Raw genomic sequence first — 15,548 nt, forward strand, 5'->3', positions numbered from 1 at the left:
GAAAAATCAAGTTACCTACAAAAGCAAGCCCATCAGGATTACAGCAGATTATTCAACACAAACTTTTAAAGCCAGAAGGGCTTGGAGTGATATATTCCAAGTTCTGAAAGATAACAACTGTCAACCAAGGTTACTTTATCCTGCAAAGTTATCCATCCAAATAGATGGAGAAATAAAGACATTCCATGACAAAAGCAGGTTAAAGGAGTATTTGAAGACAAAACCAGCTCTACAGAAAATACTTGATAGAATCCTCCATGCTGAAGAAAAGGAAAAGCACACATATAAGGAACCTAGAAAAAACCAGCTATACTCAAATACCAGTTAACAGAAGAGAGCACAGGTAGAACAAGTAACACACACACACACACACACAAATGGCAAACATAAATACACACCTTTCAATAATATCTCTTAATATCAACGGTCTCAACGCCCCAACGAAAAGACATAGATTTGCAGACTGGGTTAAAAAGCAGGATCCTACAATTTGTTGTCTCCAAGAAACTCAGCTTTCTACAAAGGATAGACATTATCTTAGGGTGAAAGGTTGGAAGACGGTGTTTCAAGCAAATGGGCCTAGAAAACAAGCAGGGGTTGCTATCCTAATATCAGACAGGGTAGACTTTAGTCCGACGTTAGTCAAGAAAGTTAAGGAAGGTCACTTTATATTGATTAAGGGCACACTCCAACAGGAGGACATTACAATCCTAAACATATATGCACCTAACATGGGGGCTCCCAAATTCGTCAAACAAACACTATTAGAACTAAGGTCACAGATTACACCAAACACAGTGGTGGTGGGTGACTTTAACACCCCACTCTCATCAATTGACAGGTCATCCAGGGAAAGAATAAACAGAGAGGCATCTGGACTAAATGAGGTCATAGAAGGAATGGACCTAACAGATATATACAGGACATTTCATCCAAAGGCTGCAGAATATACATTCTTTTCAGCAGCACATGGAACATTCTCTAAAATAGACCATATATTAGGACACAAAGCAAATCTTAACAAATTCAGGAAAATTGAAATAATTCCTTGCATTCTATATGACCACAATGGAATTAAACTACAAATCAGTAGCAAGAAAGGCTATAGAGCATACACAAAATCATGGAAACTAAACAATACACTACTAAATGATGAGTGGGTCAATGAAGAAATCAAAAAGGAAATCAAAAAATTTATAGAGTCAAATGATAATGAGAACACAACATACCAAAATCTCTGGGACACAATGAAGGCAGTTCTAAGAGGTAAATTTATAGCCTTAAGTGCCTATATTAAGAAATTAGAAAGGTCGCAAGTAAATGACCTAATGCTTCGCCTTAAAGCCTTGGAAAAAGAAGAACAAGGCAAACCAAAAATTAGTAGACGGGAAGAAATAATAAAGATTAGGGCAGAAATTAATGAAATAGAAACAAAAAGAACAATCCAAAGAATTAATGAAACAAAGAGTTGGTTCTTTGAAAGGATAAACAAGATTGATAAACCCTTAGCAAATCTGACCAAAAGAAAGAGAGAAGAGACACAAATTAATAAAATCAGAGATGAACAAGGTAACATCACAACAGATTCCAGAGAAATTCAAAAAATTATAGGGACATACTATAAAAGCATATACTCCACAAAGTATGAAAATCTGAAAGAAATGGATGATTTCCTTGATCTATATGACCTACCTAAATTAAATCAAACTGAGATTAATCACTTAAATAGACCTATAACAAACATGGAGATCCAAAGAGTTATCAATAATCTCCCAACTAAAAAAAGCCCAGGCCCGGATGGATTCACTGCTGAATTTTACCAGACTTTTAAGGAAGAGCTAACACCATTGCTTCTTAAGCTTTTCCAGGAAATAGAAAAAGAAGGAATCCTACCAAACTCCTTCTATGAGGCCAGCATCACCCTGATACCAAAACCAGGCAAAGATAGAACAAAAAAAGAAAATTACAGACCAATCTCCCTCATGAACATAGATGCAAAAATTCTCAACAAAATATTGGCAAACAGAATACAAGAGTATATCAAAAAGATCATTCACCCTGACCAAGTAGGCTTTATCCCAGAGATGCAGGGATGGTTCAACATACGCAAATCTATAAATGTAATACATTACATAAATGGGTTGAAGGACAAAAATCACATGATCATCTCATTAGATGCAGAGAAAGCATTTGACAAAATCCAACATCCCTTCATGATAAAAGTCCTACAGAGACTGGGAATAGAAGGAACATATCTCAATATAATAAAGGCTATTTATGACAAGCCTACAGCCAACATATTACTAAATGGGGAAAAACTGGAAGCTTTTCCACTAAAATCAGGAACAAGACAAGGGTGTCCACTGTCTCCACTTCTATTTAATATAGTTTTGGAAGTCTTAGCCATAGCAATAAGGCAAGAGACACACATAAAAGGGATACAAATTGGAAAGGAAGAAATCAAGTTATCATTATTTGCAGATGACATGATTCTATACACAAAGGACCCTAAAGACTCTACTAGCAAGCTGTTAGAGCTGATCAAAACCTACAGCAATGTAGCAGGATACAAAATAAATACACAGAAATCAGTAGCCTTCGTATATGCTAACAACAAACGCACAGAGGATGAAATCAGAGAATCACTCCCATTCACAATTGCATCAAAAAAAAATAAAATACCTTGGAATAAACCTAACCAAGGAAGTAAAGAATCTATACAATGAGAACTTTAAAACACTCAAGCGAGAAATTGCAGAAGACACTAGAAAGTGGAGAAACATCCCTTGTTCTTGGCTTGGAAGAATCAATATCATGAAAATGGCAATCTTACCTAAAGCAATCTACACATTTAATGCAATCCCTATCAAAATTCCAAAGGCTTTCTTCATGGAAATAGAAAAAACAATCCAAAAATTCATTTGGAATCACAAAAAACCTCGAATATCTAAAATAATACTGAGCAACAAAAAAGAGGCTGGTGGTATCACCATACCTGATTTTAACCTATACTACAGAGCCATAGTAACAAAAACAGCATGGTACTGGCACAAAAACAGACATGTAGATCAGTGGAACAGAATAGAGGACCCAGATGTAAGCCCAAGTAGCTATAGCCACCTGATATTCGATAAAAATGCCAAAAATACTCATTGGAGAAGAGACAGCCTCTTCAGCAAATGGTGTTTTGAAAACTGGATAAATATCTGCAGAAGGATGAAAATAGATTCTTCTCTCTCACCATGCACAAGAATTAAGTCCAAATGGATTAAAGACCTTAACATCAGACCAGAAACTTTGAAACTGCTAGAGGAAAAAGTAGGGGAAACCCTTCAACATATTGGTCTTGGCAAAGACTTTCTGAATACATCCCCAATTGCTCAGGCAATAAAACCACAGATTAACCACTGGGACCTAATGAAATTACAAAGATTTTGCACCGCAAAGGACACAGTGAAAAAAGCAAAGAGGCAACCTACAGAATGGAAAAAAATCTTTGCCAGCTATATATCTGATAGAGGATTAATATCTAGGATATACAAAGAACTCAAAAAGTTAACCAATAAGGAATCAAACAAGCCAATCAAAAAATGGGCTAAGGAGCTAAATAGAGAGTTCTCAAAGGAAGAAATACGAATGGCATATAAGCACCTAAAAAAATGTTCTACGTCACTAGTCATCAGGGAAATGCAGATTAAAACTACATTGAGATTCCATCTCACTCCTGTCAGAATGGCCACCATCATGAAAACAAATGATCATAAATGTTGGCGGGGATGTGGAAAAAAAGGAACCCTTCTGCACTGCTGGTGGGAATGCAATCTGGTCCAGCCATTGTGGAAAACAGTGTGGAGGTTCCTAAAGCAGCTAGAGATTGATCTACCATATGACCCAGCTATAGCACTCCTAGGCATATATCCAAAGGACTCATCTCATTTCCTTAGAAGTACATGCTCAACCATGTTTATTGCTGCTCAATTTATAATAGCTGGGAAATGGAACCAGCCTAGATGTCCCTCAACAGATGAGTGGATAATGAAGATGTGGGACATTTATACAATGGAGTTCTACTCAGCGGTAAAGAAAAATGAAGTTATGAAATTTGCAGAAAAATGGATGGACCTGGAAAGTATTATACTAAGTCAGGTAACCCAGGCCCAGAAAGCCAAGTGCCACATGTTCTCTCTCATATGGGGATCCTAGCTACAGATGACTGGGCTTCTGTGTGAGAATGAAAATACTTAGTAGCAGAGGCCAGTAAGTTGAAAAGGAGACATAAAGGGTGGAGAAAGGAAGGGAGGAGGATACTTAATAGGTTGATATTGTATATATGTAATTACAATGATTGTAATGGGGAGGTAATATGAATGAGAATGGAATTTCAAACGGGAAAGTGTGGGGATGGGGAGGGAGGGAATTACCATGGGATATATTTTATAATCATGGAAAATGTTAATAAAAATTAAAAAAAAAATGTGCTTTTACCAGACCAAAAATGAACCCAACATGGCTCAGGGAAATCTTGCGGAAGAGGGGGCGGAAAGAATGTCAGAGTTACATGTTGGGTCATGATTTGCAGAGACATTTATCATACTAATAAGTAGGGGCTAACTCCACAATGCACGACCCATTTTCATTAACAAGGAGGGTCTAATTGGAGGGGGTAGATCACAGATGAGCCTAAATAATGGTACCAATACCTGCCTGTATTCACTGAAATGAAAACTAATAAATTAAATTTTTAAAAAAAATGTGCTTTTACTGGGCTGAAGAGATGTCTTAGTGGTTAAGGTGTTTCCTGAGAAGGACCCTGGTTCAATTCCCCAGGACCACATAAGCCAGATGCAAAAGGGATTGCATACCTCTGGAGTTTGTTTGCAGTAGCTGGAGGCCCTGGTACACCCATACTCTCTCTCTCTCTCTCTCTCTCTCTCTCTCTCTCTCTCTCTCTCTCTCTCTCTCTCTGTCTCTCCTTCTTGCTCCCTCAAATAAGTAAAATATATTTAAAAAGGAAGTGTATGTACTAATTACTACTGATTTAAAACCAATGAATTTTCTCTCACTGATTCCTCATATCCACTACATAGAGGTCACTATTCTAATTGTCTTCATCAAATACTACTTGCTTGATAGTATCGAGTTTATATCGAGAAAGTAAATATGCTCAAGTAGGTCCTGGCTGATGAAGTACTTTCCTTCAAAATTGACTGCTCTGTTTGGGTATCAGTTGTAAAATTATAGACTTTATTTTATGGAATACAGCCTCAGCCTCTAGCAACACAAAGGTGAGATGCAAATTAAGATCAAAAGGATAAAATGTATTCTCTCTTCCAACAAGAAATAAATGGAATGCTCAATTGCTTTACTGACAATAGATTTTACTTATTGACAAGTGAGAAAAATGAAGAGGGTGGGGTACAGGAAGATGTGTGTGTGAGAGAGAGGGTACAGAAATACAGAGAGTGAATATGGGCAGTCCAGGGCGTCCAGATCCTAACACCAAACTCCAGACACGTGTGCCACTTCGTTCATCTGGCCTCAAGTGGTTACTGGGAAATTAAACCCAGGTGGGCAGGCTTTTTAAGCAAGCACCTTTAACTTCTGAGCCATCTCCCAAGCCCAAAGCTAGTTCTTAAATGTACTGAAGGATTAAAAAAAAAAACTGATAAAAGGAGAGACTAAAAACAATTTTTGAAGATTCAAAATATATAATGACCTAGCTTTGATGTATAATAGTACATATTATTTTCAACATATATGTTATTCAATAAATTGAAGTACCAGGTTAATGCCTGAATATTCTTGAGTGGTAAAGCCTTTTGTGTGCCAGGATAGGCTTTCAGAAGCTTCAGTTCAACTACAGGTTCTTGGTAAGTCTCCAACTGTTTTGATAGAAATTATAACAACTAACTATCTGGTTTTTTTTTAAAAAAAATATTTTACTTATTTATTTGCAAGGAAAAAAAAGAAAGAGAGAGAGTGTGGGGGTGGGGGGAGAAAGAGAGAGAGAGAAAGAAAGAGAATTGGACTGTCATGGCCTTCTGCCACTGCAAACAAACTTCAAATATATGTGCCACTTTGTTCATCTGACTATATGTGGATGCTCAAGAAATGATCCCTGGGCCATTAGGCATGTAAGCAAGCACCTTAAGTGCTGCACCCTCTCTCTACTCTCATTTTCAAAAATAATTTCAGAGCTTCACAAGCTCCTTCCCCCTGAGCAGCAAGGCCCCATTGCCATCAGAAGCCTAGTGGAAGCAAACATAAAAGAGAATAATCACTGTAGACACTTCAAGGGTAGATTACAGCTTCCTCCTAAATTAAATACGACTCCTACACTGTGATGGACAGACCATAGCACAAAAGGAATAACATGAAAAATCAAATGCAAGTAAATCCAAAAAGAATATCCAGTCCCACAACAGATGTTTCTAATCAAAACACAGAGGAGCCAATAGAATCAGAAACCCAAAACAAGCTATTCAACCCTGGCCAAGCAAATAGCAGAACTTGCAGAAAAGCAACAAGGGGCTGATAATTGTATGAATGCTGCCCTCACTAGATTAGACTTAATAGAAAAGAATCAGGGAGGGTTCCAAAGACAGTTAAATGATCTGAAAGCAAGTTAAAAAAAAAAAAAGAGGACCTCAATAACTCCTTTAGCAAAGTATCAGGATACAAATCAATGCATAAAAAACAGAAGCTTTTCAATATGCAAAAGACAAAGAGACAGAGAAAGAAACATGTGACATTGTCCCATTTTCAATAGCAACAAAAAAATACTATGGAATAACATTAACTAAGGATGTGAAAGACCTATACAATGAAACAATAAAAACACTCAAGAAAGAAATTGAGGAGGACTTGAGAAAATGGAGAAACCTCCCATGCTCCTTGGTATGCAGAATTAACATTGTGAAAATGGCAATCTCACCAAAGGCAATATACAGATTTAATGCAATAACAATAAAAATCCCAACATTGATCTGAACAGAGATAGAAAAAATTATCTCAAAATTCATATGGAAAGGCAGAAGTCCTCGGATACCCAAACATATCCTCAGCAAAAGAAACACCTCTGGAGGCATCATCATGCTTGATCTAAAGGTATATTATAAAGCCCTAGTAATAAAGCAGCATGGTACTGGCATGAAGCAGGATTATAGACCCATGGAACAGAATCAAGGACCCAGACTTTGGGACAAGTAACTACAGCTACTTGATATTTGACAAAAGCCCTAATACTGTAGGCTGGAAAAAGACAGCATCTTTAACAAATGATGCTGGGAAAACTGGATAACCATATGCAGGAAAATGAAACTTGATCCACACATCTTGCCATGCACAAAAATCAAGTCCAAGTGGATCACAGACCTCAATTTAAGACTGGAAAATCACATACTACTAGAAGAAAAAAGAGGAGGAACTTTCCATGTTATAGAAATGGGGAAAGACTTCTTGAACAAAAGCTCAGTAGCACAGGATCTTAAACAATCATTCAACCATTGGGATGTCATGAAGATGAAATGTTTCTTCAAGACAAACATACAATAAGCAGAGCCAATAGATAATCCATACAATGGGAGAAAATATTTGCTGAATATCCAACTGACAGAGGCCTAATTTCTAGAATCTACAAAGAACTCAAAAACCTAAACAATAAAAAGTCAAACAACTCACTCACAAAATGGGGCAAAGAACTGGAAGGGAGTTCTCAGAATAAGAAATACAAATGGCAAACATACACACTTAAGAAAATGTTCATCATCCCTAATCATCAGGGAAAAGCAAATTAAAACAAATATGAGATTCCACCTTACTATGTTAAGGATAGCAAACATTAAAAAATCAAAAGAGGGTTGGAGGGATGGCTTAGAGTTTAAGGCATTTGCCTGCAAAGACAAAAGACACAGGTTCTATTCCCCAGGACCCACGTTAGCCAGATGCATGAGGTGGTGAATACATCTGGCATTCGTTTGCAGTGGCTGGAGGCCCTGGCATGCCCATTCTCTCTTCCTATTTCTCTCTGTTAAATAAATAAAGAAAAAGAAAAATATATATATACTTTAAAAAAAAACCAAATGACCCAGAAAGCCAAACGCCACATGTTCTCTCTCATATGTGGATCCTAGCTACAGATGACTGGGTTTCTGTGTGAGAATGAAAATACTTAGTAGCAGAGGCCAGTAAGTTTAAAAGGAGACATAAAGGGAAGAGAAAGGAAGGGAGGAGAGTACTTAATAGGTTGATATCGTATATATGTAAATACAATGATTGTTATGGGGAGGTAATATAATGGAGAATGGAACTTCAAAGGAGAAAGTGTGGGGGGAGGGAATTAACACGGGATTTTTTTTTATAATCATGGAAAATGCTAATAAAAATTAAATAAAAATAAAAATAAAAATAAATCAAATGAAAACAAAGGCTGGCGAGGATGTGGAGAAAAAGGAACCCTCGTTCACTGTTGGTGGGAATGTAAGGTGGTACAACCACTATGGAAAGCAATATGGAGACTCCTACAAAGGTTGACTATAGATTACCAACAGACTCAGTTATTCCCTTACTGGGCATTCACCCTAAAAGCTCCTCACCTCAGTTCAGAGAGATTTTTTCAACCATGTTTATACCTGCTTAATTCATAATAGCTAAGAGCTGGAATCAACCCAGATATTCATCATTAGGCAAATGGATAACCAAGATATGATATATTTACACAATGGAATTCTACACAGCTCTAATGAAAAATGACCCAATGAAATTTGAAGAAAAATAGTCGAATCTGGAACAGATTATTCTCACTGAACTCACCCAATCACAGAAAAATAATCATCATATATTTTCACTCATCTATGGCTCCTAACCTGAATCTGCCTGAGATGCTGACATACCTAATAATCATCTCAAGGACCGGACAATAGGGAGGTTGGGGGTGGGAGGGGAGTGTAAGGGGAGGGAGTGGGGGGCAAAAAACTGAACCATAATGGCAATGACACCATAAAATTCTACATCCTAAAAGACAGACTAAATGGTTGAAACTTCATCAGGTCCTTAGAGGGAACAGCTGAATCACAGGGCCCTGGAGAGGGTATGATGAAGACTAACCTTAATCTTCTCTTGTTTCTATCTCTACCTCTTCTCTCTATCTCTTTTTATATTACCTAACTTTTTCTTCCTACTTTTCCTTGGCACTGGCCTGTAACTCCCAGTACCAACATATGGTTTACATCCACAATGAGCTTTTGATCAGAGAGACCTACAACTTTTCCCAAAAGAAGACAGATTTCTGCCATAGTACTTGATGACCCACCAAAGGTTTGTGTTAAGAACCTACTGCTGAAGACACCATATGCTGTTGGTACAGAACATGGACTGAGCTGGCTGGAATCTGAAAGAGAGTAAGTCCCCAGGCAGCTTATTTAGTGCCACCAGTAGGTGCTATATGAGTGACTAGGGTAAAATGACCAACATCTGTCCAAGCAACTCCAAGCAGCAAACCACCTGCTGTGATGCTCACACAAGTGGAATAGTGGCACACAGCCATGGTGGGTAACCAACTGCTCTTAATTTGGCTAACTGATCTGCTCAGTGGAATGGAACCCATAGCTGGACTGGGAAACAAACATAAACATATTTAAAAACAAGCCCACTCTCCATTATCAAGCTCCCACCAATTGTGGGCTACAAGAAGGCCTATACCTACTAGATTCTTTCTAAAATAATAATGGTTATCCCATTTTTCTGGTGCTGACTTCACTCTCTTTTGGAGAATTTGCTTCTCATTTTCAGATGAACGCATATCCTGAGGAGAGAATCAGTCCATTGCATCTCACCAGGGCTCTAGCTGACACCAAGAGTAATTGGGGAAATAAGCAAGAGTACTGTATTCTTGGTGAACCTGGTACCAGCACAAAGATGAAGGAGATAGAAACAGAGAATACTCAACTCCTAATAAACCTGATATCCAGAGACACAGAGGCTACCAAGACCTCAAAACTGAAGTAGACCTAAAACAGACCCAACATTGCTCAGGGAAATTTGCAGAAGAGAGGGTGGAAAGATTGTTAGAGCCACATGTTGGGACATTGTGCACAGAGCTATTGCCTCTTTCCAATACCTTATGACTACCCCCACATTGCATGACCCACATTCTCCAATGAGAAGGGTCCCTGCAGAAGGGGAAGGACAGGGAGGAGGTAACGATGGTACCAACATGGCTGTATACACACTGTGTACCTAAATAATAAAAATATATTTATTTTCTTTTATTTTTACTAGCAAGTGACAGTTATGTGTATGCCATACTCTCCCACAACTGCAAATGAACTCCAGACATATGTGCAACTCTAAACATCATGCTTTATGTGGGTTCTGACGAATTGAACTTAGGCCATTAGGCTTTTCAAGCAAGCATTTTTAACCTGCTGAGCCATTTTCATCCAAACAATTAACTATCTCTGTGACAAGATGGATTTCTACATTCCTCCTCCCATACACTCATTAAAATTTTGCCTAAAGTAATGAGGATCTCATAAAGCAGATACTAAAGTTACATTCGGACTATATTTGCAAACTAGCACAAAAGAATATTTCATTGAAACATTTTTATTTGGTCTATCAGGAATAAGTCATACCATTTTGGCCTAATTATATTTATGTTTTAACCAATTTATTTATTTATTTTTTGTTTGTTTTTAGTATTTATTTATTTATATATTTATTTATTTATTTATTTACTAGGAGAGAAAGACTGACTCCAGATGTATCTGGCTTAAATGGGTACTGAGAAATTGAACCTGGTTCTTTAGGCTTCAAAGGCAAGTGCCTTAACTTCTAAGCCATCTCTTCATCCTCTTTTTTCTCAAATATTTTATTTATTTATCAAGAGAAAGAGAGAAGGAGAAGCAGAGAAATAGAGATAGAGAAAGAAGGAGAGATTGAATTGGTGTTCCAGGGACTGTAGTCACTTCAAACAAACTCCAAACACATGTGCCACTTTGTGCATCTGATTTAAGTGGGTCCTGGGTAAATGAACTTGGGTCCTTAGGCTTAGCAGGCAAATATGTTAACCACTAAGCCAAATTTCTAGCTCCTCCTTGATGGTTTTTTGATTGACATGTACATCAAGTAATATTTCATTATTTCAAGAGAAGAGAAGAACATTATGAAAGTGATTACAGATTTGATATCAGGTTTCTAATGTTAACTGTTGTTTGAATTTAAAATTTATTCCATACACTTGTTTCTCAGGGGTGAAGAAATAATAACCAAAAGTATCTGTAACTGAGAGAAACAAAGAGATCCTCAGAAAGCAATAAATCATTCTGATCGTTCTATCTTTCTGTGTGAGAGCTAGTCATAGATAACGTCTTTGTTCTATCTTGTCTGAGAGTAGCTCACAGGACCCTCATTTTAATGAGAGTTCACTCTATTATAAAGAGTAAGGAAGCCAGGCATGGTGGCACATGTCCTTAATCCTAGCACTTGGGAGGCAGAGAGAGGAGGATCACTGTGAGTTCAAGCCCACTCTGAGACTACACAGTGAATTCCAGGTCAGCCTGAGCTAAAGTGAGACCCTACCTCAAAAAAAAAAAAAAAATGCTACACACAGAAAGGAAAGACTATAAGCTGATGGGACTGCTCAGGTTCTCCCTTATTCCTTAGTACCGTATCAGACAGCCATCAGTCAGCATTTCCACATGATTGCCCATGCTTCACCGAATTCAAGCATAAAAATAGAATAGGTCTTTAGGTCTTTGCTTCTCAACTTGCCTATGCCATGTGCAAATTTTTTTTTCTTTTGTCTTTCTCTTGTTAACCTGTCTTATTAAAGTATGATAGACTGTGATCCTTATGGTGACTTTGGAAAAGTATTACATCTTCTCACTTCACACTCTCACTATGCTCTCTTACATGTCAATTTTGATGCCTCTATGCCATTCTATTTCTGTTTGTATGGTATGTGATATGAAGAAAGAAAATATTAAGAAAAGAAATAAAGCAATGCCAATTAACTTTTGGGCCTCGTCAATTATTAAATACATTATTGAGTGTATTGCTTTACATTATTCTCTATCAATCAGAGCCACAAACCACAAATGTGCACATGCACACAGAGAACTTAGAAAGGAGTGTTCCACAAGCAGGATAGTCAGTCTATAGCACAACATGTTAGCACATAGAATTATGCAGTCTACTGAATGAAAGGAGTTTCTAACAAAGGACATCTGATTCAAAGTAGAGTCTGGGCTAGAAAGATGGATTAGTGGTTAAGGTTCTTGTCAGTGAAGTCTAAGGGCCCAGGTTCAATTCCCCAGTACCCATGTAAGCCAGATGCACACGATGGTGCATGTGTCTGGAGTTCTTTTGTGGTGGCTAAAGACCCTGCCATACTCTTCTTTCTTTCCTTTCTTTCTCTCTTCCTTTCTTTCTTTCTTCCTTCCTTCCTTTCTTTATCTCTCTCTCTGTCTCTTTCTTTCTTTCTTTTCTTCTTCTCTGTCTTTCCCCCTCTTTTGCTTTCTTGCTGTCTAAAACAAACTAATAAATAAAATATTTTTTAAAGAAGTAATGTTCACAATACCTAACATATAGAACCAAACTAGATTCCCATAATAGATGAGTGAGTAAAGAAACCATATATACACATTAAAATGTCATTCATCTAGTAAAAATATTGGTATCCTATTATTTGTGGCAAAATAGATAGAAGTAACTAGGGGTCATAAGGATAAGTGAAATAGGTCAAATATAGAAAAATAAATGCCATATCTTCTCCCTCATATGTGAATATTAAAAACAAGTCAACTGGAAGCTATGATGTAGACAACTAGAGGCTGAGAAGGCTTAAGAAAGAGACACAAAGCTTGATTGCTGGGTACCAAGGCATACTTAGATAGAAGTAGAAGCTCTAGTATTTTACTGCAAAGTGGGCACTGGACCTGACAATAACTTGATATGTATTTATGGATCAGAAATAGAGTAAAGATAGAAGCTTCAAATATAAAGTAATGATAAAGAGTTAGGAATATCAATTGTCCTGTTTTGAAAAGTACATATTGTATATATGTATTGAAATATCACCCTCTACCTCATAAAATGCAGTTATTATGTGATAAAAATATTTAATGAGAAACTGGATATATGGATTAGTGGATAAAGGCACTTACTTATGACTGATGACCCATGTTCAGTTCCTTAATACCTACATAAAACAAGTCTCATTCTTTTTCTCTTCTCTTACTCTTTAAAAAAAGATACAAGTGTTTAAGTTTTAAAATATGATGCAATCCAGCCAATATTAAGTACTGATGGCTCTAATATATATTTTTAAATAGAGCTAATTAATTTAATGGTTAAATTATAATAATTATAGGAAAAACTTACCATTGTTTTGTATGTTGGTACTTGGAAGTGACTTATAGGAAATTACACAATCATTGGAAATACTGATGTCATCCACAGCAACAGTAGCATTTGATGATAAAACAGTAGCTTCTAAAATTAACTATAATTGCAGAAAGACAAAATTACTAAAAATATATAATAGAGGAAAAGTCTCATGATCATATTTCTTCCTATCTAATTTTAGGAAAAAAATACCAGAACATTGAGATTGTGTGTATAAAGTCATAACTTCTTTCTCAGCCTCTTACACAACCTGAATGTCTTAAATAACCTTGTTTCAATGAGAAGTAGCAACATTCATCACTAGTGAAGGGCTCTCTTCTCCTTGAGCCATTAAGCATCATATGCATTTAGAATCACGATGTAGCTTATAACTCAAGTTAATCAATATATGTCTTCATTATAACAGTTTGGCTGGAATCAATCATTTATTTCTATTTATAAGTACTTAAATATGTACAGATGTTACATATATACATAGAAACATACTATAATGTAAAGAACACAGCCATTAACTACATATATTGCTTAATCACATTCATGGCACACTTCTACACAATTGTCTCTACTTCATACAATGTATACATGGAGAGTTTATTTAGCGGTTAAGGCATTTGCCTGCAAAGCAAAAGGGCCCTGGTTTGACTCTCCAGGACCCACGTAAGCCCAATGTACAAGGTGGCGTATACATCCGGAGTTAATTTGCAGTGGCTGGAGGCCTTGCTGTGCCCATTCTCTCTCTTTCTCTCACTCTCTTTCTCTCAATAAGTAAATAAGCAAAATATTTGTTAAAAAACCATATGGATGAAAGCACAGTTTGCCTCAAGTTTTTGAAAATTCATTTCTAATTACAATTAAAACTTGATGAGTATGTTTATCTATTTTGCTCTAATTTTGTTATAAAGAGCTAGTAAAAACCTTTGTGATTAGGGAATAAAGGTATTACTTTCCTATATTGACATAATACTTTAGCAAGTCAGCTACCATTGTAAGTAGTTAACAGGACATACAATAAGATACTAAGAAAACAAAAATCTCTTGGTACTCATTGCTAGACTATGGGGTTGGAAGTTTGGAAAAATATGTGTTGGCTAGGTAATTTTAATTGATAGTTATAATTTATGTGAAACATTTTTCTAATAAATAGTACACAAATCCAAATAAAAGCAAGGAGAAGTGAAAGTCATGTTAGTTTAGAAAATCTGGTGTGGTGGGTTGATTCAGGTGTCCCCCATAAACTTAGGTGTTCTGAATGCTAGTCTTCTCAGCTGTTGGCAACTGGAAATTAAAGCCTGCTGGATGCAGTGTATTGTTGGGGGTGGGCTTATGGGTATTGTAGCCAGTGTACCCTTGTCAGTTTTTGACACACTCTCCTGTTTCTGTTGTCCACCTGATGTTGTCCAGGGGGCGATGTCCACCCTCTGTTCATACCATCATTTCCTCCTGTCATCATGGAGCTTCCCTTTAAGTCTGTAAGCCAAAATAAACCTTTTTTTCCACAAGCTGCTCTTGGTTGGGTGATTTCTGCCAGCAATGAGAACCTGACTGCAACAGAAAAGTTGGTACTGAGAGTGGTGTTGCTGCTAGACACCTGACTATGTTACTTTGGCCTTTTAGAGCTGATTTTCAAGAGGAAAATGGGAGGATTTGAAACCTTGGCCTAAGAGATGCCATGCAGTACTGTAAGTACAGCTTGATGGGCTATTCTATTCAGAGTTGAAAGACCTGAATGCAGTAAGAACTAAGGACTGTGAGTTTTGGCTTATGAGGGTGAGAAAGAGCTTTTTCTGGACTGGGCTAGAAGCAGTATTTGTGAAATGGTTGCTGTTATGGCTGTGTCCTGAGAACTTGTGAAGGGCTGCAGTGCATAGAAATAGACTGGTGTGAGTAGAGGAATATGGCACAGAAAAAATGAAATTTCTGGGTGAATTGCTGCCCACTCATCTGCAATCGAGAGATTAGAACCTTTGAGATTGGGCAAGCTGACCTGCTCTGGGGAAAAAGGAAGAATGTAGAGTCTTTAGAAGGGGACTGAGTGCTCAAGGAGTATCCTGTTCTTCAGTCTGTTTATTGCCCCCCCCCCCCCGATTAATAAATTGACACCCTACCTGGTATTGTGGAGTATAAGAAATTCAGGAATAAAA

General features: G+C 37.1%; 1 protein-coding gene across 1 annotated transcript in view; it reads right to left on the reverse strand.

Annotated features, from left to right (window-relative positions):
* Malrd1 (MAM and LDL receptor class A domain containing 1) overlaps positions 1-15,548 on the reverse strand; it is a 771,085-nt gene that overhangs the window by 625,713 nt on the left and 129,824 nt on the right. The window contains exon 14 of the mRNA XM_045134762.1: positions 13,384-13,504. Coding sequence (XP_044990697.1) covers positions 13,384-13,504 — 121 coding nt within the window. The remainder of the gene's footprint in view (positions 1-13,383; positions 13,505-15,548) is intronic.

This window comes from Jaculus jaculus, chromosome 15 (genome assembly GCF_020740685.1).
Source record: "Jaculus jaculus isolate mJacJac1 chromosome 15, mJacJac1.mat.Y.cur, whole genome shotgun sequence".
NCBI lineage: Eukaryota > Metazoa > Chordata > Mammalia > Rodentia > Dipodidae > Jaculus > Jaculus jaculus.